The sequence below is a fragment of the Furipterus horrens genome, unplaced genomic scaffold (assembly GCF_987537825.1).
Source record: "Furipterus horrens unplaced genomic scaffold, mFurHor1.1.pri manual_scaffold_11, whole genome shotgun sequence".
In the NCBI taxonomy this organism is placed as follows: Eukaryota; Metazoa; Chordata; class Mammalia; order Chiroptera; family Furipteridae; genus Furipterus; species Furipterus horrens.
In genome coordinates this window covers 85,895,009-85,919,358 of record NW_028327181.1, presented here as the reverse complement: position 1 = coordinate 85,919,358, position 24,350 = coordinate 85,895,009, and the positions used below count along the sequence as shown (strand labels likewise).

General features: G+C 37.7%; 1 protein-coding gene across 3 annotated transcripts in view; it reads left to right on the top strand.

Moving 5' to 3' along the window:
• ACACA (acetyl-CoA carboxylase alpha) overlaps window positions 1-24,350 on the top strand; it is a 199,167-nt gene that overhangs the window by 110,243 nt on the left and 64,574 nt on the right. For all 3 annotated transcript variants that reach the window (XM_090290711.1, XM_090290710.1, XM_090290712.1), the window contains 2 exons: window positions 14,274-14,543; window positions 20,658-20,755. In XM_090290711.1, the coding sequence (XP_090146837.1) occupies window positions 14,274-14,543; window positions 20,658-20,755 (368 nt within the window). The remainder of the gene's footprint in view (window positions 1-14,273; window positions 14,544-20,657; window positions 20,756-24,350) is intronic.

The window sequence follows — 24,350 nt, the reverse complement described above, 5'->3', positions numbered from 1 at the left end:
CCCTTTCTTAGCTCTGTGCCCACTAGTACCAGCTTTTCATGGGGTGGTCATTAAATAGTGTTAATTTAGATCCAAATAGTAGGAAGCATAGTAATCTTATTGATAGAATTCTTTAAAGAGAGAGCATTAACTGGTTATCACAGATTTATTGTTTAATTTTTTAGGTGCGATAATGCTACTGCTTTGTTTAAAAATAATAACAATTTTGCTCTTAAAAAAGAGCATTCTTTTCTATTAAATATACATAATAAAATAGTTACAGATGACCTGTTCTGATATAATTTACTTCAAAATAATGGGGGGTGAATGTGGGAGTATGAATGAAACAAGACTGGCCACGAGTTGTTAATTGAAGTTAGAGGATAGATACATAGGAATAGATTATTTTTTCTCTTTTTGTATATGTTTAAAATTTTGAGATTTTTTTTCTATAATAAGAGCATTTAAAGCACGGTTTTGCTTGATGGTTTTCTTTACTTGGATGTCTATTGCTTGACATTTTTTTTAAAACTTGGGTGTCTATTTGCATACTAGTATACATATTTTGGTATGTTTCTTATGCTCAAGTAATTTGATTTGATGCTGTTGTGAGCATGGTAAATATGTTCGTCTTAAACGGACTCATTCAGAACCAGCGATTTAAACATAAAAGAAGGTAACAGAGAACCCACTTCTGATTGAAGAATACATTTTCTAACCTTGGAGTCCTTTCTCCTATAGTGCACTATTAATAATGGTATTCATAAAGTCATATTCTTCCCCAGGACCCTATGTCCACCTCCACGCATTGGTATTCTTCCTGATTTTAACTGTGCTTCTTCTGTATAATTATAACAACAATGGTTAACAGTAATAAACCTAAAGAGATACGTTTTTATTTCAACCTTAGATATAATCCTAGATAAGCCTCCTTCCTTAGAAGGAGCAATCGTTCAATTTTATGCAGTATCTTATTAAAAAGAAAATGTTATAGTAAGTACACCAGTGGATACCAAAAGTAGGTGATTTGGTATTAAGATAGATGCAGTCATGGACCAAATGGAAAGTATCAGAATTGTACAAGTTCTAATCTGACACCTTGACAAATAGCAAAGGCAAGAGGCTAGCGAGGAAGGATGCATAGAATTTTGACAAGAGTAGGTATATACTCATTAGCACACAAAGTTGAAGCAGAGGTTTGTGCCACTGTGTGTAGCATGTACTTAGTGAGCCCCTCAACAGCAAAGAAAAGCTTCATTGTGCTAGACTTACATTCTGATTCACTGAACAGTGTAGTCTTCAGGAACGGAAGGCACCCTTGTGAACGTAGAACTGAGAGAAAATGGTTTTAACTAATGTAATTAAAACACAAAATGAGATTTTTGGCCACGTGAAAGCTAGCTGCAGTGCTGTGTGAAACCTCTTGCCATGATCTTTCTCTCTTGCTTTCTCTCCGCTCTCATTCTGTGTTTGAGCAAATGGAGACTAGGGGAATAGTGAAGTCCCAAAGGGACAGAGCTCTGTTCTCGCTGAAATTACAAGCACAGAGCTGCCTGGGCATGAACATGTAGTGTTTACTCTGCCAGTATGAATACAAATAGTCTTATTATACGGGACTCTGGACCCAAAGCCCACACACGCGCGCGCACACACACGCACGCATGCACACACGAATAAAAAAAATTAAAGGTTTTTTTTAACCCCTTTAAGACCCAACAGACCTTGATGGAAAAGAGATGTCTTATACTGTAGCCGGAAGTAGTGAAGTCTGTATAGGAGCCACATTTCCCTTTGCCCAGTGCTTTAATAATCTTGAAATCTAGAAATAGTATTAAAATTATTTGTGCATTTTTGTCAGTTCTCACTTTCTCCTTCTATTCTTTTTCCTCCTTAGTTGCCTATTTTCTTTGTTCTCTCTTTTCCTTTCCTTCAAGTGATTGATTGGAATTGAGGCTGAGCGTTAGCTTGCTACTTCTGAGTCTTTAAACTTGGCAGAAATAAGACCCCTGTCCTTTTGTGAACACTTAGTGACTAATGCCCAGCATGACTGGGGCAGTCCATCAGTGGCCATAGCGAGATCGTAGGGCACCGCACAGCAGGAACAAGGTTGAGGTGTTAGCATCCGACCCCTTTACCAGTAGCTTGAACATACAGTGCAGCGTGCCCACTGAGGGCCTCACCAGCCCAGAGATGGAGTCCCAGCAGACAGAACTCTGAGGAGCGGCAGTGCCTAAGGGATGCAGCGGTGTTCATACAATGTATCTCCTCGTGCCAAGCCCAGTTTTATCAGGGCAAGTTGGCTTTCAGCTATTCCAGTTTAATTTTCTTTGGCCAAAGAGACAAGTTAGTCACGAGCCTGACACTACTTCTTACTCCAGGGGTGATGTGAGGGGAGAGAAAAGAGCTCCTGCTAGTGAGATGTGGTGCAAATCTGTCCCATCCCAAAGAGAATGGGCATCTGAACAGAGCCTTGAGAAACAGTTTTATTAAAAAAGGAATAAAAAATTGACCTATTAATGTTCTGAGAGCCAAGGCTCAATGTAAATGCACTGATGCTACATAGACATTAAATCATTACAATGTGGTGTTCTCCAAAGGTGATGGCTCTCCCAGGTCATCATTTTGGGTGATATTGCATCACCTTGAAGGACTGGAGTTTCTGGCTTTAAAAGCTAACACATGGATATAAGGAAAAAAGGGAAAACAAGAGATTCCTGCAGAGTTTCCCCATGAATTGAGATACTTCCCCCCATAATCAGAGGCAGCAAACCTGCACTTATCAGACCATTGGCTATATGGGTGGCCAGTCTTTCTTCCTTATTTTTTATTTCCAGGACAGTAAATAGGTAAAATGGTGATGGGTCCAGGACTTGGAACGATTCAGTTCCATTTAGTTTTAGGTAACTCGTGTGCCATTTGAGGAAGAATATTGGCTGTTTCAGCAGAGATGTGACCTGCATTTTGAACATTGTGCCTGTGTTAAAAGCAGGAGAAATGGAGATTTTCTGATGTAGTGTTAGCTGCTTTCTCTTTTCTATTTTCCTAGCTGTCCCTTTGCCACCAAGAAAGCTGTAACTGAGGGAATGCCACCTTATGCATGATGAAAGGTGTAGGAGAACACATTTTTTTCTCATTGTCAGATTTGAATGGCATTGCATTTAGTATGAATTTAGAGTAGGAATGAAAGAGATGTAGAACAAATCTGTGAACTACGTTACTTGCAAACAGCTCTAGAGACAAGTTACCCAGAAATATTTTTTTAATAGTTTCAAGTAAAGATGAAAATTGAGGAACATATGATTGCCGCATAGACTAAACTGATTTCATTTCTAGCTGATTTCATGATGCTGACAGTGATGAGCACTGTATGTAACTACACAGCTAGTGAATGTGTGCTGCTGAGCTGGATACTGAAGAAATGAAGCTAACCAACAGTTCTACCTCACCACATCTCAATTGTGGAGGAACTGTTTTCATTTTCCTGCCAGTTTGCTAACCTGTTTTGATCATTTGGTGGAAGCTGTAATTGCAGGTGGGAACATTTTGAGTAACAGTTCACAATCCAATGCCGCTACTTTTCACACTAAATCGTGTTATCAAAAGACTCAGTCAGGCTAAGATCAAGCCACGGGCTATAACGGACTTGACAGAGAACAACTTAACTTTGCCTGGTAGGACAGAAACCACTAGCCTTCTTGAGACTATGTTATTTGTTCTGAAATGTTATTAGCATTCTTTTGTTATATTTCCTTTAACAGTTTTGTGAACTAGATCATGAATCTCTAAATCAGGCAATGATGAAAGATGCAGAGATGCCCCCCTTTTTATAGTGATTTTTTAGTGAGGATAGAAATCAGGGCCCTGTTTTCCTTGTTATTTCAGAACATGGCCCTTTAACAATATGAACCCATCCATTCCTTCACATCTGTCCTGTCATGATGAAAAACTGAGATGAGATGAAAAGATGCTGTGTCTAGAAGCAGTTTTAACAATTAGGTACAGGATGTGTACTCCAAAAAAGGTTGGTAATTAGAGACTGGAATTATTAACTTTTTCCCTTAACATTTTTCTGGGAAATAGATATTACTCCAGATTGAATGCAATTTAATGATCACTCGCACAGACAAAACTAGGAATAGTAGTAGCTCCAAGGCTTCATTTTCTCCGATGGGCACTAGGTGTCAGGGTTCTTCCTTCTCAGCAGCTTAGCATTCAGACGAGCCTCTTGGTTTGCCGTTTGGTGAGGCAAATCCAGCAGCATCCTTCCCCCCGTTTTCAGTTGGATTGGTAGGCTTTGTCTAGTGTTCCTACAATATGCAGTCGTATTTTTAACTCTTTGGGGTGGAAATCTGTTGAACTTGACATCCTGGCTGTAACACATTTTTATAGGAAACAATTTTTTAGAAAGAGGGTGATCAAAGAAGAAAAGTAGTGTAAATTAAAGAGTAGCTGCCATCACAGCTGGTGTCCTGGTTCCAGTTCTGCTTTATATTCTTGGGGTGAAGTGTTTGGGATTAGGAATTCTAGAACTGCTCGGCCTTGCCCATATTTAATTGTCGGCAGTGTGTTGATGTCCAGTCTACCAAGGCATAAGCATCTCTTTAATATTTTATTATCAGTATTTCAACCTTACAGGAAAATATGGAGAGTGATATGACCAATATCCTGCATTTTTTGACTAGCTTAAACAAATCTTACCATTTTGACACCGCTCCTTAATATGTTGCTATAATCCTTTGAAAGTCTCTAATTTGAGTATAAAAACAAAAAAAGAGAATTAGGAGTTAGGGAAAGGAAATTTGGTAAGCTTATATAAACCTAAAAGATTGGAAGAAATTAATTAGTAGATTCATTTTGACAGTTTTAGGCTGAACTTCTCAACCCAAAGGACCTCTTATTTTAGAAAAACCACCATAACCCTCTGTCTTAATTCACTTGGTTGACAGTTTCCATACTCTCAAAGGAACTGCTTGGGCTATCACGGATTCAGATTCTAGTGGAACCCACTGTCTTTCAAAACTCTTGACTGCAAAGAGTGTGTATGTGTATGTGTGTGTGAGCTTGAATACGGCAAGTGTTGACTATTTCTCATGCACACAGAACCCCAAATATTTTTCTAGTTTAACATTGGACTTTAGTGTATCATTTTACTTGATTTACTCTCAGAATAGCTCCATGAATGTGGAGCTAATTTGGATGTATTTTACTGTGCTTTTGTTTCATTCTTTTGAAATCAGTTTACCTTTTCATGCTGGGTGTAGAAATTGAGTCCATGTCAGTCTTTCAGATATATGTCGGAAAAGAGGCATATTTGTCTTGTAGTGTGCTGAAGGTGAGCTCTGAAATGGACCTGATAAAAGCAGATCTGAGCCCTGGCTGCTGTGGCTCAGTGGATTGAGCATCAGCCTGTGAGCCAAGTGTCGCGGTTCGAGTCCCAGTCAGGGCACATCACACTAGGTTGCACATCAGGTCCCCAGTTGGGGGCACTAGTGAGAGGCAACCACACAGTGATGTCTCTCTCTCTTTCTCCTTTCCCCTCTCTCTAAAAAATAAATAAACAAACAAACAAATAAATAAATTGTTTTTTTTTTTTAAAAAAAAAGCAGATCTGAAAAGCAGGACCATGGTCTGTACACTGATTGTTCAAGTTATCCAAAGAGACTAATGGTCCTTGCCACCAGTCTGTCCCTGAAGACCAAGAGTGTAAGTGCTTTGAGATCCTACACAGAAAATATCACAAACCACTGGTTACATATAAACATTCATAATTTATACTTGCCTTATTTTTGTCAGGGATTTCAGAAAACCAATTTGAATCCTTTCAGGCCTAGTACGATAGGAATTTCAAGCAGAGTAAAAGACGTTATGGAATGTGCAGTAACATAGTTTTATTTTATGCACTTCTGTTATCCTCATTCTATGTGAACATGTATAGCTATGTCTAAAGTATTTCTCTTGGTCTAAAATGATCCTCAGAACCAAGCTGAGTCCCTCATTAGAAAAATACAAAGGCTAATCTTGAAACATAGCTCTTTGTGCTATGGAATTGTTTCAATGAATTTCTAACTCTGTTCTTTTGGGATGCATATACTTTTCTTAGAATTCCTTCCGAATGACTGTTATTGGTGTTGGAGATTTCTCATCAGGTTGATTAGTTGCATTTGACTCATTTCATTAGTAACTTGACGGGCTTTGAAAATCGTAATGTATCCGTTAGCCGATACTGCAGTACTTGTGGAGGGCTCCCCAGTTCCTTTCAAAAGTAAGTCCTCAAGATAGCCTATAACAAAAGAATGTACTTGCCATCATCTTTATACATCTTAAATTTTAAGATTTTTTTGAAAAAGGATGTGATACGGTACCCTATGTCGAGAAACTTGACACAGCTACAACTAGAGGTAGTGATGAACATCAGGACAGCAACAGATGACACCAGAGGATGAGGTGTAGTGTGGAGCATCAGAGTTCAACATTCATTTATATGATTAATTGACAAGGCTTCCGGAACCGGAGTAGGCCAACTTGGTGAATTGCCATTCAAGCAATTACTCCTGTGCCCCATTTCTCAAATATCACTTACCTGCATGTCCTCCATTGCATGTTTGCTTAAAAAATTGGTGTTTTATACATATGCATAAAATTAATGTGGTTTCATGTATGTAAATATTACAGAGAGAAATAATTCCCCTGTTCAAAATTATTGTTTCTAATCTTTGGTAACATTTTCTAAGAGTTATCTCTGGGATAAAACATTTTTTTGCTCTAAAAATGGTATTTTTTCTTACCTTTTTATCAGTTTTTAGAAGAGTTCAGGTAAGTTTGTTCAGCCATTTTTGAATTATCCAAGCATTGAGAAAAGTTCTTTTCAGCTGTTAAGAAAATTGTTTTCAGCTCTTTTATATAATCATACAAACTAGGCAATGGAACATGATCTCTAGCAGATAATACAATATGGAAAGATGTTGACATTTTTTCAGCATGGTTTTTCTCAATAGCACAAACTAAGTCAAATATTACATTGCCATATGGTTTAAAAATGCACATTTTTTAACACCTAAGCAGTATTTTCTAATATTTCATCAAGTATGTTTTTTCCATGAGATTCTAACATGAGTTAAAATTCAAATTATTTTTTGATAGTATCTAATTAAAGTGGAGACAATATTCCATACAAGATAAAAAAGGTAAAATAACATTTTATTATATGTCTGTGAAGGAACTCAAGTTCACATTCCTTCTCTCTGGATCTTAGTTTTGTCTTCTTTACGGTGTGAGTGATGCTTAGGTCTGATTCAGCTCTAACATTCTCGGAGTCTTTGTATTGCTGCTCTGGGGCCTTGCAGGGCAGTCCTCTTCCTGGCCATAGCAATAGGAGAACAGCTACTGGAGGCTTTACCAGAAAAACCCAACTTTTACACTTTTAGCATAGAAAATAAAGCTGCAACATCACAGCCACAGTCTAACCTTTATACAGCTCAGCTCAAAATGAGGGGACAGATATAAGAAAGACAACCGTGGCAAAGACATTTCCTTTCTGCTTCACACAGCATAGCTAAAGTTGATGGATGCTTCTTATGTCCTTTAACATAAAACCCTGTCTTGTTTTGGCCTTTAGCTTTCTCTTCAAATTTCTTCATTGAGCTTAATATTGTTTTATTTTGTAGTAACAGCAGCTTTTAGAATATGTGTGTGTGTATGTGTGTGTGTGTGTGCATCCATGCATGTGTGTATGTGTGCATTTGCACATTCTGTTCACATTGATAGTACAATTAATGTTGATGTCAATTTTGGTGTTAACTTTGGGTCATAATTAGTGTTGACACTTTGTGTCAGACTAATGGCATTTATGGGCACCATCAGAATAAATGTTAATATTATCATGTTTTTAGTATCTGTTATAGTAACATTAAACCAAGATCCTCCCAGGAGAAAAAATACATATATGGGTAGATAGATAATGTCTTTCTGTATTGCTGGTGTTACTCGGCGAGAAAATGACATTTCAGGGCAGAATCCTAATCACTGTTTGGAGCATCAGAAATAATGATCACCTCTGATCGGAGGCTGTGAATAATTCATTCGGTTTGATTTTCACGTCCTGTCCAGTGATACTTTTCAAACCAAATGTGTTTCTACAGGAAAATAATGGTCCCACTTCTTATGGAAATACTGTGGCACAAATCATTTTACCCACATAAAAACAGTTAAATAAGACTGTTGTCTTCTGCTTGCTTTCTCCTCCCCACTCCCTCCTCCCTTGCTTGGCACATATTTATTCCAGAATTAGATGGTGGCCAAGGAAATATTTTCTTCCTTAGAAACTTGTATAAGAAAAGCAGATATTTATTTCTGTTTGTCCTGAGCTTATTCACAGTAACTCTTTTGATCCTCATCCCTTTTTTGCTTTAAGTTAATTAGTTTAGGTTGATAACCTGAAATCTAAGAAACCTGCTAATTGGAACGTTCTGTTATCAGAAATCATCTGAAATGAATGATTTTTCCAATGACTTACGGCTATATTAATGGAAACATAATTGGCAGTAAGTGCCTAGAACCCCTTGGTTAAGTCAGTGCCTCAGTGAGGCAGTGGTCCGGGGAAAAAGTTGGTGGCACTGCCAGGACCCAACGCCTGAGTCTGAAACTCATTATACACCATCTGCCCTCTCACCCTCACAAGCCTCCTTTTTTGGCTACTTGTTGCCCTTTTGTTTCTTCCTTAGCCCTTAGTCCTGGAGGGGCCTTTTCACTAGGTTTCACCTGCATCAGAGCAAACGATGAGGGAAGAAGCCGAAACAAGGGGATTTCGTGATGGAATTTCCTTTGGTTATTATTTTTCTGTTAATACACAAAGCAACTGGGGCTTAGGTGAAATCAGTGAATGTCATATTCCTAATCACATTGTCACACTTTGTGTATGCTTTTGTAGTGATTGCAGAATTTTCGACAGCATATCTCTATTGTGTGTATAATATAGATGGACCCATCTATATAAAGTAATTTGACTGAAAAACTTAAGTGTCCTAATTAAATGGCGGGGGTGGGGGAGGATAATGACTGTCTTTTGAAGTAATGACCCAATTTGTTGAGACATAGCTATTCTTAGATAGAATATTTTGAACCATTTCTCCTGAATGTTGTGACCCTTTTTTTCCCTCTAAATCTAACAAGGACAGGAGGAAGCGTTTTTCAGCCTAGTTCTCATCATCAGACAGAAAGGATTTTGCATTCAGAAACCATTTTCAGTATCAAATTCAATTTTGCCAAGTGATTAGCTGAGTTTGGTAGAGAATAATTTAAAAATACAAATTTGGAAACGGCTGTGGTGCTTCTGCACCTGAGTAGAGCAGTTGCTGTTCTCAGATTGAAGTCCTCTTTCAGTGACCGCGCACCGCAGCGTGCATTCCTGTGCTCCATGTCTTTGCAGCTGTCGCAGACCTGCATCTGTTGACACCATGTGTTCCTGCCCTGGTCTGCGGGAAGAAACGGGGGAGTGGGGGAACTGATACCTTGCCTGCCTGTCAGTGCAAACGTCCTTTTATGTACATATGTTTGTAAAGCTCTTTAGCCCCTTCAAGATGAAAGGCTCTGTATAAATATAAGCTTTCGATTTTAGCACATGTTTGTAATACATATGGTACAGTCCTAAATATGTATTTAGCTGATAGGCAGAGTTCTTGTCTATTGTACAAATATTGACTTTAAAAGTATAAATATGTATTTAACCATCAGACCAGAAAAACACTGAAGCAGTTACTTCTCAGGTAGAGATGTTAATATTGTATAAACCTATATATACATATGTTTACATTTTACCACATCGATGCAGAGCATTTATTTTTTTTAAAAACGAAATGATAGTCCCAACAAACTAAGACAGTTCCTGATATTATTCTCCCTTTGTGGTGAGTCTCAGTCTTTAATTTTCATGTTTAAATCTTTAACATTATAAAATATGATATGTTGTATGACTAAACTTTAAAGTCAGTTCTTGGAAAATATGAAAAATCCATTAGGCTGGTGAGATTTTTTTTTTTTGAAATGTTCCAATGTACACTAAAGATAAATAATATAAGCTTCCATGTGGCTGTCACCCAGTAAAGAGGTCCCTGATTGTCCTGTCTCAATTACCTTTTTATTTTATAAAACGTTTAACTTATCAATATAGTACAAACATATTAAAGAAAATTTGGAAAATGGGAATAAACACATAATCCTATCATTCTAAAGTAATTGTCATCTCATTTTGCTATGTTCTTTATTTCTGTTTTTTTTTTTTTCTGCTTCAACATGCTTTTAGAGTGTTGTAATATACTTACTATGCACTTACCATGTACCAGTACTATTTTAAGGTTTATCATGTATTTATCCTCACAGACTTAATAGAGTAGGTTATTACCCTGTTTTACTGATGAGGTGCATAGAGATTAGTAACTTACCTAAGGTTATGTGGCTGGAAAACTGGCTGAATCTCTATTCTGTCAGAGTCAGATTCTATTAGATTTATAGTCTCCAAGTCTGGCTTCTGAGTCTGTGCCCTTAACCGCCACACTATTTTGTTATTATGGTATACGTGCAATTTTGTTACACGACTTCTTCACATTTAGTATTACGTTGTGGGTATTTTAAAATGCTATTTATAGTCTTCATAGCCATTATTTTATAAGGCTCTCCAGAACACTAGAAATGACCTCACTAGTCAATTTAGTTCCCTTCAAAAAAGTTTTTACCATGATATTAATTCTTTTAACTTTGTCTTAAAATATTTTGATTTGCAGAAAAGTTACAAAGATAGTACAGAGTTCCCATATACCCTTCACCCAACCTCTCCTAATGTTAACATTTTATATAACCATAGTATAATAATAAAAACTAAGAAATTAACATTGGCATAACACTATTAAATGAAATACAGACTTTGTTTTAGATTTCACTGGTTTTTTTCTACTAATGTCCTTTTTCTGTTCCAGGGTCCAGTCCAGGAAACCATAGTTTGCGTTTAGGTGTCAGTGACATTTATGTGTATGTTAACAGTTGATGTGTATCTTTTCACAGTGTTTCAGCTAAGTATGGTAGCACTAGCCTGGAACATACTTCCTTAATTTCTCCAGAAAAGGAAATTATGCAAACCTTATTTAAAAAAATAAAATTCATAATGCTATAAGGACACGTTAATTTTTCTGTGCGTTAGTTTTCCCATTGCCAATAATAACAGCTGCTTTTGAATTAATAATCATAGCTATTATTTGAGGACTTTTATAAGCCAGTCTCTGTACTGATCTAATGTGGTTGGTGTTCCTCACAATTATCCCTCCAGAAAGATACCATTATTACCATTTTATAATTTAAAAAATTGAGACTATACAAGGTTAAGTGACTGGGTTAAGGTTATACAGTTATGTAAAGCTGAGATTTGAACCAAGATAGGCTGACACTTCCAGCTGAAACTTTTAACTATTATCAGTGTTTGTCAGCATGTAATAAATGTTCAATTAATGGTAGCTATTCTTGATATTTAAAAAAAATACTTGATTAATGCTTAGGACTATTATTCTGTGATCCCCCGAGATAAGTCATGGGCAGTGTTATAAGCCCTTGGTGTTGACTGTTTTCCAAGTATCATTTTAAAAATGAAATGACTATGGAACGAGCAAATATTTATTACTCCCATATTATGTGTGGGCTCCTGCTAGGCACTGGAGGAGATGATATAATGGTTCGAGCTGGCAAGCTAAAAGCAGTCCTAGGCAGTATATGATTAATTATCAAATAAATTCTCTACACAAAGGTCTTAGGAGGAGATAAGAGAAGAAAAGGGTCACTTTAGGCTAGGGGAAGCTTTACTGTGGAAATGGAATTCGAATGAACTTTTTTTGAATGGGTAGATTTAGATAGGGTGAGAGGAGAGAAAGAGGCAAAACTTTTGTATGTTTAAATTAATATAATAGGTTGCTGCCTCTAACAGTTTGTACATCAAACCCATAGGTATTATTAAGTTTATATATGGGGATACTGAAGCACAATAAAGTTATTTTCACAAGGGCCTGGATGTGGCCGCAGGTTTGTTTGACTTCAAAGCCCATGTCCACCATGATGCAACCTGTCATTTTCATGTAAATTGAGCAGTAGATGCTTTCTCAGATATTTACTCATTATGCTAACTCAAAACTTAATCCCCTCCAATAAGGAATCTTGCTTTACTAAGACTGGGCTACTGCTCTCCATTCTGTAATGGTTCATTTTTAATGGGGGAGGGGGTGGTCGATGAGGAATAGACTTTGGAAGGAACATGGATAAAGAGTAGTGTGTTCTTGGTGCTGCTGTGCTGACACCTAATTAGAAGTCAATATTGCAAGCATAATGACTTGGCCAATTGCTGAACTGACTGCCCAAGTGACACAGTTAAGAGTCCCCAGGTAATAACAAAAGATAAGAGTATTATTTGCCTGCCCCGTGCCACGTAGACACAGTGTTTGCATTAGCATGCAAATGCTGAAGTAAATTCTTCAGGGCTTGCATCTAAGCTCCTTCTGGCCTAGGTAGCTAAAGTTAATATATCATAAAATTTGGTGTAAAATGCGATCTTCCTAACTACAAATGCATTTAGAGGAAATAGCTTTTCCTTCCTGAAAAACAAGAGAGCTGTTGGCTTAGAGGGCCACACGAGAAGGCAGGTAAAATATTTCTCCACACACAGGCGTTACAGAATATTAACCAGCTTCTTAAAATCGTGACTAAAATTATCCTGATAGTTGGAATTCCTCTGTGCTTGTCTTTTTAAATTTTTATTTTGGATGATCTGTTTCTCCTTCCTTTCTCTGTCTTTAATGAGCAGATAGGGTAATATCTGACCTCAGAAGATGATTGGATTTTTTCTGTTTATTATATCCATTTTGATTTGTATTTTGTGAATGGTATAATATATTAAATAGCTTATATTTATCTGTGAGTGCTTTATATATATATATATATATATTTCTTAATGCTGAGAATCACAAATAGCTGTGTGGAAAGCTTCAACCAGCCTGATTACAGTGGATGTGCAATTGGATTGAGGAATGTGTACTCAGAGCTTATGATCACTGGCCCGGTTGAGTCTGGGTGATGCATGTGGCTTTCCAGGGATGCTGCTATTTACATCTGTTAATGGCCCTTCTTGATGGCGGGCTCCCCAATGAGGTGATATGCAGCAGCCTGAGGACGAGGGACCAAGGCTGCAGATGTGGCTGAGCTCCATTAGGCAGGACCAGGAATGATCATCTGGTGGGCTTTGTGTTTGGGGGCAAGTACTGGGATAGGAAGGGAGAGGAGACAGAAAGAACCAGGGTGGGGGGCAGGTGGAGAATGGAACACATTACTTATTCTGGTATAGGGACGCAGACAGGCTAACAGGAAACACTGCAGCTGGAACTGGAGTGTGAGGGAACGGAAAAGAAATAGAACAAGTGAATAAACAAGTAGTAGGATTGACTAGTTTTCATATAGAAGGGGATTAAAAGAGGAGAGGGCTGTGAGGGTTTGGGAAGAGACATGTCACCCCTGCCTTTTAAGTCAGTATCATTTATTTGGGTGGCTAGTCAGATGCTGCTGAACAGAAAGCAGAGATTTACATATATCACAGTGCAGCAAGAGATTAGTTGCTCGCATCCTTTGGTTTGCTGGTTCCGGGAGAAAATGACAAGAGACGCTCCCAAGGATGCGATGCTGAGCTATAGTAAATTCGTGCAGAAATGGAAGATACCTGAAGCAAGCCAGTGAAGAATGTTGCTGTTATTACTATCAAATGCTAGAGGACAGTAAAAGGATGCAGAATCACAAAAGCTATACAGTCCATGAGAGGTGATCCTCTTCCTGCTCTCTGCTCATATGTTTCTTGGAAGGTTTCTTGGAAAGAATTTCAAAAAAGATGAACTAGTGTCTTAGTACACAGGGTAGTAAGTTCACGAATTCTGAATTTAATTCCCAGTTCCATAGCTTCCTTCCACAGGTTTTCTGAGTACATTTAGGCTTTTGGGTGTGCTGTTTGTTTGTTTGTTTGTTTGTTTTCATCTTCTCTGAGCAGGTCCAAAGATGGAATTGAGATAACCAAAACACACAGTAAACCAGCTGTTTTCAACACAATCTAAAGAAGTGTGTTCGAATGTTTGTTCTAGTTACCCACAGGGAGCTTGGCTCTTTAGCACTGGAAAGGCATATCTTTCCCCAAAGGCTGCGTCTGATGCTTTTAAGGAACCAGCAGGGGAAAAAAATCTGCCTGTGAGAAGCTTGTATTTATTTGTTTGTTTATGCTTTTGCAGATTGGCATGGTAGCTTGGAAAATGACCCTTAAAAGTCCTGAATATCCAGAAGGTCGAGATATCGTTGTTATTGGCAATGATATCACATACCGAATTGGGTCTTTTGGGCCCCAGGAGGATTTGCTGTTTCTCAGAGCTTCTGAGCTCGCCAGGGCAGAGGGCGTCCCACGCATCTATGTAGCAGCCAACAGTGGAGCAAGAATTGGACTGGCAGAGGAAATTCGTCATATGTTCCATGTGGCCTGGGTAGATCCTGAGGATCCTTACAAGGTACAGATTAAGAAAATATAATACTTCAAGGCGCTATATGGTTATGCATGTGTATGTGTGTACATGTGTAGAGAGGTAGGGAGAGGGAGAGGTTTCGATTCAAAAGTCAATATTTTTGGTGAACCATATTGGAAACAAATTGTCCTTACGTTCACCTGATTTTTCCTCCATCTCTGAAAACAGATTGCTGATTTTTTTGGTCAGACATTAGGTGAAATAGTAAGTGTGCACTTAGCACAAGACATGCTAAGCCAAAAATACATACCTTTAAACTGTTCCATTGTGACTTCTGGGACTTACGGTCAGTCTTCAGGAAAATCCCTTATAGCCTCAGCTTCCTCTCTGATTGTTCTCCATCCTTCTTATTCTGCTTGGAACCTGCCTATCCTTTAAAGACACGACTTCCCCTCTAGCCATCTTAAGAAGTGACTGATTTCTTTTTCTTATATCACTGAGCCTGGAGGGAGAAGAGTGTCTTCCTTGTGCTTAATTGCTACTTCCACACCCTTTTCCCTCCCTTCTCTCTGAAAACCTTCATCTTTGACTCCCATGTCATCACACTGTGCCGTACTACCACTGCTCCTTATTGTCGTGTTCCCCAGCCTCTAGTCACTCCTTCTCATTCTTTTAAGTTTTTAGTTGCCAGCACATTGTTACTCTCTGCAATACTACTAATCTGATGATTCTTGGTGATTACTACATCTGCATAGATGATTCATCCCATAATCTTGCTGCTTCTCCTCTGATGGTCCCATTCTCCATCCCAGCTCAGCCTCTCATTCCCCATCATCTCAATTTCAGGCATCCCTTTCTTTGCTGCTCCTCCATCCTATCTTTCCGGCTCCCTCTCTTCACAATCCTCTGAACCCACCAGGACCTACAGCTATTGATCCTACTACCTTTCTTCTGCAATTGACTCCCTCCTTACATCTTCATTTTATTCCTCTCCAGCTTAAATTCCAAGGTTAATCATTTTAGTCACTTTATAGTTACCACCTTTCCTACACCCTCAACTTTTTTGCTTCTCTCTTCATTCTGCTTACCCTGTGCCTTTACAAAAACCTTGTTTAGACACAGAAGCAAGCAAACACAGGAGCCTGTCAAGATGAGGAGACAGAGAAGTATGGCCCAAAAGGGGGAACGGATCAAGGTTCCAGTGGGAGAACTAAGCGACGAGGAGATAGCCAACCTAACAGATGCAGAATTCAAAACACTGGTGATAAAGATTATCACAGGCTTGACAGATATACTTGAGTATAGCAAAAGCATGAGAGAAGTGAAGGCTGTGCTAAGTGAAACAAAGGAAAATCTACACAAAACCAATGGTGAAGGGAAGAAAACCGGGGTTCAAATCAATGATTTGGAACATAAGGAAAAAAAAAAACAGTCAACCCGTACAGGATGAGGAAATAAGAATTGGAAAAAATAAGGAAAGGCTTGGGGACCTCTGGGACAACTTTAAATGTGCCAACATCTGAATCATGGGGCTGCCAGAAGGAGAAGAGGAAGAGCAAAAAATTGAAAACTTATGTGAAAAAATAATGGTGGAAAACTTCCCAAATTTGGCGAAGGAAATAGACATACATGTCCAGGAAGCACAGAGAGCCCTGGGTGAGCTGGACCCAGAGGAGACCACACCAAGACACATCATAATTAAAATGCCAAAGGTGAAAGCTAAAGAGAGAATCCTAAAAGCAGCAAGAGAAAAGCAGAGAGTTACCTACAAAGGCGTGCCCATAAGACTATCAGCTGATTTCTCAAAAGACACTTTGCAGACAAGAAGGGACTGGCAAGCAGTATTCAACATGATGAAAAGCAACCTACAACCAAGATTACTCTATCCAGCAAAGCTATCGTTTAAAATGGAAGGGCAGGTGAAGTGCTTCCCAGACAAGGTGAAGCTAAAAGAGTTCATTATCACCAAGCCATTATTATATGAAATGTCAAAGGAACTTATTTAAGAAAAAGAGGATCAGAACTATGAACATTATAATGACAACAAACTCACAACTATCAACAACTGAATCTAAAAAATAAAAACAAAATCCCACTAAGCAAACCAGAACAGGAACAGAATCATAGGGATGGGGATCATTTGGAGGGTTATCAGCTGGGAGTGGGGAGGGGGATAAATGGGAAAATGGTGCAGGGAATAAGAAGAATAATCGGTTGGTACAAAATAGACAGGGGGAAATTAAGGATAATCTAGGAAAGGGTGAAGGCAAAGAACTTATATGCATGACCCATGGACATGAACTAAGGGGGGTGGAATTGCTGGAAGGAAGGTGGGTACTGGGCAGAGGGGAGCAAGGGAAAAAAATTGGACCTACTCTACCAACATAATCAATAAAATATACTTTAAAAAAAAGAACAACTGACAGACAAACCATGGTTAATCAGACTTGGGCATTAGGCAGGCATTTCCTCAAATATGAATCATGTGAACCTATCACTTCAAGGGAAATATTTGTTGCAATGAGCATAAAAAGTCATTGAGTGGTTTCAGGTAAACTTTAAAAACTGGTACTTTGTCAAGTTCCAGTGTACTATCAAAGAAGAATACCTACAATAATCCGAAACTGTCATTAAAAGATTCCTTTCTTTCCAAACTCTATCTCTTTGTGAGGCAGAATTTCGTTCATAAACTTCCACCAAAATAGCATGTTGAAACAGATTGACTACTTAAGTAAATATAAAAATCCAACTCTCTTCTACTTAGATATAATAGATTTACAAAAATGTAAAATAATGTCACCCTTATCACTAATTCTTTGTTTTGTAAAATATAGTTATTTTTCATAAAAATACATTAACATTAACATGTTTAAAAAAAATGAACACCTTGTTTAAATCCAACTCTCTCCATGTACTCTCATACCGGAACCTACGTGGCTGAACATTGATAGAGAAAAATACAAAGTGCTATTGACTGGTCTTACTTTAAATTCAGGTTTACCAACCTTTTGAATGACAGTGTCGCCTCTTCTCTCTCCTCAAACCTGTAGCACCGTCTTCTCCCATCCTCAGTCTTAGCTGATGACCTTGCTGTCTAATTTACTGAGAAAGCAGAAGCAATTAGAGACAGCTCCCACGAGCGCCCACGTATCTGCATCTGTGCCCTTAGTCTCCACCGTCTCTCCTGTACTTTGAAGGGTCCCTGCTCCTATCTAAGGCCAATCTCTTCCCTTGTTCACTGATCCTTTCTCTTCTTGCCAACTTAACGATGTAAATCAACACTCTCCACCCCCCACTCTCTTCTTGTACCATCACTTTTCGTCTGTCTACTGAATCTATCTTTAGCATACAAATACTTACGCCTTCAGTTACTACCCCTACCCTATTTTGTCCTTCCCTTTATAGCAAAACTTCTGGAAAGAGATGGTCTCTTCCTGCTATCTCTAGATGCTCCTCTCCCACTCCCGTGGCCCACACTTCCGTTAAGCTTGCACCCTCCCCACTCCACTGGATGTAGCTGCTTTTGTCAAAGTCACCATCGATTCCATGTTGTTAAATTTGTTGTGACTCTCAGTCTTCAGCTTCGTTACTTGGTTTCTCAGCATCATTTGATGCTGCTGGTCACTTCTTCATCCTTGAAATACTTCCTCCTCCTGGCTTCCAGAACACCGGAGTCTTCTTTTTCCCCTCCTAGCTGTTCTTTGTTTTCTTTACTGCCTTTCACGTCTTTGAATATAAGAGTGTTTCAGGGAATGATAGGAATATTCTGTATTTTGATTGTGGTGGTGATTATACAAGAATATACATTTGTTAGAACTCAGCAAACTACAACACTTAAAACTGATTAATTGTATTGCATGTATATTATATACTTCAGTAAAATTAATTTTAAAAGTGCATGGAAATTATTGGTGACCATTAACAGGTACTGGGTTTCTTTTTGGGGTGATGGAAATGTCCGGGAATTATATAGTGGTGATGGTTGCACAACATCTAAATATACTAAAAACTACTAACTGTACACTTTAAAATGGCTAATTTTATGTTATACGAATTTTATCCCAATTTTCAAAATTACCAAATAATAATAATAATAATAAAGTGAACGGAGACAGATGTCAGGGCCACAGAGGCTGAGGCAGGATCAAGAAGTCCTAGATTCTCCAGTCTCCACAGACCCCCAGGGCCCAGGGCCCTTCCACTGAGCGCGTTGGCAGGGTATCCTGTATACGAGATGGGGTAGAAGGAAAGAATGTATTTCAGGGAATGGTCCCAGGACCTCTTCTCTTTTCTGTGCTCACCTTCCCTTGGTGATCTCATCCAGTCTTAACGCTTTAAATTCCATCTGTAAACTGATGAACTTTTAAATGTATGCCCTACACCTAATCCACAGATTCGTATACCCAGATTCAACACCTCTACCTGTATGTCTGCCTAAATGTAGCTTCTACTCTTCTAAGAGTTTGTTCTCCCCACAGTCTCAGTAAATGGTCCCTCTGTTCTTCCATTTAAGTGAAAGATCTTGGAGTTATCCTTGATTTCACTTTCTCTCACACCCCACATGCACTCTTTCAGTAAATCATGTTTACATCCTGGCCTTCAAAATATACCCAGAATCCAACCACTTCTAACCACTTCTACTGCGACATGGTCGTCCAAGTCACTGTCATCTCTTACCTGAATTATTGCAGTAGTTTCTTAATTGACCTTCCTGCTTCTGGCCTCTCCCCTGCCCCTACCTAGTCTACTCTCAACAGAAAGTGGAACAATCCAATTAAAATATAAATCAGATCATGGCTCAAAACTTCCTTCTTATTGAAAACATTTGATGGCTTCCCAATTCACACAAGTAAAAGCCAAAAGCCGTGTGGTTCCCCACAAGATCCTACATAGTTTGGCCTTCAGTACCACTCTGCCCTCATTTCTTGCTGCACCTCACCTCATTCCATGCTCTGGCTCTACCTTGAACCTGCAAGGCACGCGGATGCCTCAGCACTTTTGCATTTGTGGTTCCTGCTGCCTAGAATGCTTTCCCCTCCTCCCCCGGTATCTGCATGTCTCATTTCCTCAGTTCTTCAGGTCTTTGTGCAAATGACACTTTTCAATAAAGCCTTTCTTGGTGATTCTCTATTTTGGTTTTTCCTTAAACATGATTTTCATTACCACCCTATGTTTTACTTATTTATTTTGTATATGTTCTCTCTCACCAGAAGATAAATTCCATAAGGCCAGACATTATCTGTGTTGTTCATTCCTGTTTTTGCAGTGCCTAGAACAGTACTTTGCACATAATAGGTACTCGATAAATATGTGACTGACATTCTAATGACACTCAGAGCTACACAGTGTTCTCATCGTAAGTCATGCAAAATCAATGGCAGATTCATGTCCTTTCCATATTATGCTCACTGTGTCTGCCTAAATGTAGCTACTAATTAATTGAGTTAAATGGTGGGCATAATTTCTCAGAATATTTAAAATGTTTTTCTCTGTTTACTTTTTCTTTGACTGAGTGACTAATTCACTTAAGTTAAACATGCTTATCATATAACTACTTTGTATGTGAGTGTGTATTTGTATGTATATAAATGAATCTTTTATGAAATATTAGTATAATTTAAAAAATGTAAATAGGAATTATGAGTTGTTTACTTAAAAAAGCAAAAGGCAGGAGTTTATTGGTCACTGATTATTAGCACTGCATAGACTTCTGATTTTAATATTGAATATCCTAGTATTGTGATCCTTTTAATTATCCCATAACCATATATATTTTTATGATACTATGAATTTGAGAAAATGAAGCATAGTAATTCACTGAATTCTTTAATTTTGTGTTGATATCTTTAATAGAGGTGTCACTGGAACTCAGTAATGACCCTTTAACCTTGGTGAAAATGAAATAAATGGAATATACTTGGCATTGCAGCTACAAGACATCTTGTTTCAAGGACAGACAGTCAGTGACTGCAGAAATAGGCACTTCCATCTTTCAAAGGAGAACTGTCTATGCTAGTATTCTATTAGACAGTGACTCTAAAAAGTGATGTGGCGATTTAAAGCTCGCTTTGGAACCAGCTGCCTTATGCATGCTTTGCTATATCTTCTGGTTATGTGACAATGGCAAATAACGGGTTAAAAATCATTTGTACTTCACAGGGATTCAAATATTTATATCTGACCCCTCAAGATTATAAGAGAGTCAGTGCTCTCAACTCTGTCTATTGTGAACATGTGGAGGATGAAGGAGAATCCAGGTAGGTATATATGTATCTGAATAATTTGGCCATGGATTAAAGGAAGGAAAATATGGTTATCTTTTCTTCACTATCTTCCTGATCATGACATTGAAGAGCACGGAAGATTGCTTGTTACATATCTAGAGGTTTTAGTTTTGTATCTGAGCTCTACTATTAATTAGCTGAAAGACCTTAATTATATATAGTATTTATTTATTTTATAAAATTCAGAACATGTAAACAATTATAAATGAATAAAAATCAGCTACAATCCTACTGAGAGACATATTTTTTTTAATTTTAGTTTTCAATTACATTCAGTATTATTTTATATTAATTTCAGGTATACAATGTAGTATTTAGACAATCATATATTTATAAAGTGGCTCCCTCAATATTTCAGGTATCCACTTGGCATTCCCTATGCTGTACTTCACATGCCTGTGACTATTTTGTGACTACCAATTTGTAGTTCTTAATTTCTTCACCTTTTTCATCCAGCCCCCCAATTCCCCTTTTCTCTGGCAACCATCAGTCTGATCTCTGTTTCTATGAGTCTGCTTATATTTTGTTTGTTCATTTATTTTGCCAAGAGACACAATTATTAACATATATTCTTACTGTCTTTTCTATATATATACGGTTTTCCCCAATAAGGTTGTAATAGGAAAACTTTTGATAATTTGTTCTTCTCACTAAAAACTATTTTGGGAAGTTTTTGTATATTCTTAAAATATAATTTGAGAATACGATGTTCTTTATGGTCATAGTTGTATTTCATCATAATGAATATATCATATTTGAACATTCAGACCATTCCAAATTTTACTGTTTTATCCCTGGACTAAGCATCCTGTTATATAAACTTTTAGGACTATCTCTATTCCGTTTGGATTAATTTCTAAAAGTGGAATTCTGGTTTTAAAATATGTCCATTTTAAAGATTTTTTTTTTTTTATGATTTCAAGTTGCCTTCCTAAGATCTGCACTCCAATCAGCAGTTTATAGTACTATTTGCTTTCCCTCTCTTAATTTTTTCTAACATTGCCAACATCAGTTATTGTCAATTAATAAAATAGGATAAAAACAATGGTTATTTTAACTGTTATTTTTGATTATCACTGAAGTTGAACATTTTTATAATCTATGTGCAAGTGTTTTCCAGAATGTTAATCAATTGCTCCAATGCCATTTATTGAATAATTCATACTTTCCTCACTTTTATAGTAATCTTAACTCAATTACCGTTTTGTTCTGTTGTTCTTAGGCTAATGCCACACTATTTTAACTCTTCTACTGGGGCAGATTTTATCATGTTCTTAATTTTTCCCCAAGTTGTACAGCTATTTTTGTCTTTTAATATATAGGCTCATTTTTTTTAATTCACAAAAACTTTTAATAATGATTTTTATTCAAATTGAACTAGGTTTATAAATTAATTTAGGAAGAGCTAATGTCTTCACAGTATTAACTCTTCCCAACAAGAAATATATTTTTTTATTTATTAAAATGTATTTAAATTTTTTAAAAATTTTCTTCATATACTTTATGCCAGAAGCTACCAATCTTTTCTTGGTTCACAGCACCCTTTACTGTCTCAGTAATTTTTTTCATAGCACCTTCAGACAAAAAGCTATACCTAATATTTCTTTTCATTAGGTAGTTAGACCCAAACAACTTCATAAGTATCTTCCTAAGTATTTATGCCCTAACAGCTTACTAATTATTTTAAAATATAATACACATAATTTTTTAAAAAAAATTTAATTCCATTCTTAAGTAATTACTGTTATTACTAATGGGATACTTGCATCTGCATGACATCTCAAACCTTGGAATCAGCTTGGACGTACCCACCCTCTTTTCTTATTCTGCAGAGAATTTTGTGCAGAACTTCTTTTTTCCCACAGAAATTGTGAAAACTCACATTTGCATAGATAGGACATTGTCATAAGGAATGTAACAGTATCTAATGTTAAGCCATGAACTACCTAAAGCAGGTAGTTCACATGGGACTCAACAGGTACCAAAAGTCAGTGTTCCTCTCAAAAATTCAAAATACCCTCAGGGCCCCTGATGATCCGCTGTGGCACCGGAGCACGCCTTGGCGCACTGTGGGGATGGCAGGGTTTGCCGATTTTTACGTGCTTGTTCCTAAATGTTTTGCATTTTTCCTTCCTACTCTAAATGGATTTCTCTTTATTACTGATATTTTAGGAAGTTATTGAGTTTGGATGTTGCTTTTGTTAGAGCAAGTTGATTTTCTTTTTTGAGCTCTAGTTTCCTCATCTATAAGATGAAGATAAGCAAACTAATGTATGTGAAGTCGCGGAGTAAGCAGACAAAAATCCTGGCTCTTACTATTGTTACCTGTAATAACGGAGATAGTATTACCTATCACACTGGTTTGTTGCGAGAATCAAAAATGATATTTATGAATGTGTTTTGTTAATTCTATTACACTATACAAAGGTTTTTTTTATAATAAATAACATTAAAATTTGGTACTAAAAGAATGGTAGCCTCAATGATAGAAAACTCAGATCATAGAGCAGAATGTGGGCAATGTTTACTCTTTTTCATGTCATACAATGAAAGAAGATGGCACTTCACACATCACCAATGCCTCTGAAGTAATATGCAGACCTTAGGAAGGAAAAAGATCTGCTTTTTGGGGAAAGCCAGCTGGGCCCGCGGGAGTTTGACTATATGGCATGTGTGCCTTATAAAAAGAACACATTAATTTCTCCCTTTCTCCCCACCAAATTAATATGGCTCATTAATTATCTCTTTAAGGAAGATAAGCTTTACCTGTAACAGAACTTTAGAATCTGGAGTCTAGATGCAGAGCCAAAGGAAGAATTGGAGAATTTTTGGTAGAAGCTAAAAATAGAAAGGCAAGAGAAACTGGGAAGCAGAGATGCACAGCCACAGACCAATAGCAAGGGCTGCGTAAAGGAGTTGATGGAGGACTGAAGGAAAGAAGGGAGCTAAGAAATATGGGGGCAGAAAAAAAGGTGGTTTAAGAGCCACTATGGGATATTTATTATTTCAATTTATAAAACTATGCCCTGTGCCAAGCCTTCTGGGTACACATGCAACAATAAATAATATATGCCCATCTCTACTTCCAACTTTGTATTTTTCCTTTCTTTTATTAGTTGCATTCCCCATCTCTCATTTCCCATTATCAGCTATCACTCCTAATCCCCTGCCAAGAAGACAGATGAGTGGCTCCCACTGGATCCACAGGATGCTTTCTGGACAACTTGGCCAGCATTTCACTTCTCTGCACATTCCACCGGCCCCTCCAGAGGCCCATAGCCAGGAACCCTTGTGCATACGCTTGGTATTTACAGAGGAGCAGGGATAGGGGTGCACTGTTTTGACCTTCCCCTTCATCCCTGTCTTAGAAAGAGAGAGGGTTTTTGACTTTAGAAATTGGGCTTAGCATTCACACTGCACCTCTGGATGTTTTATTTCTGTGTAACATTGATCTAAAATTGATGACTTGGTGGCTATTGCTTATTATAAAGAGATACATGAGGTCCGTCCAGAAGGTATCCAGCCATGTAATATGAAAAATAGAGACATTTATTGAAAAAGATGATAC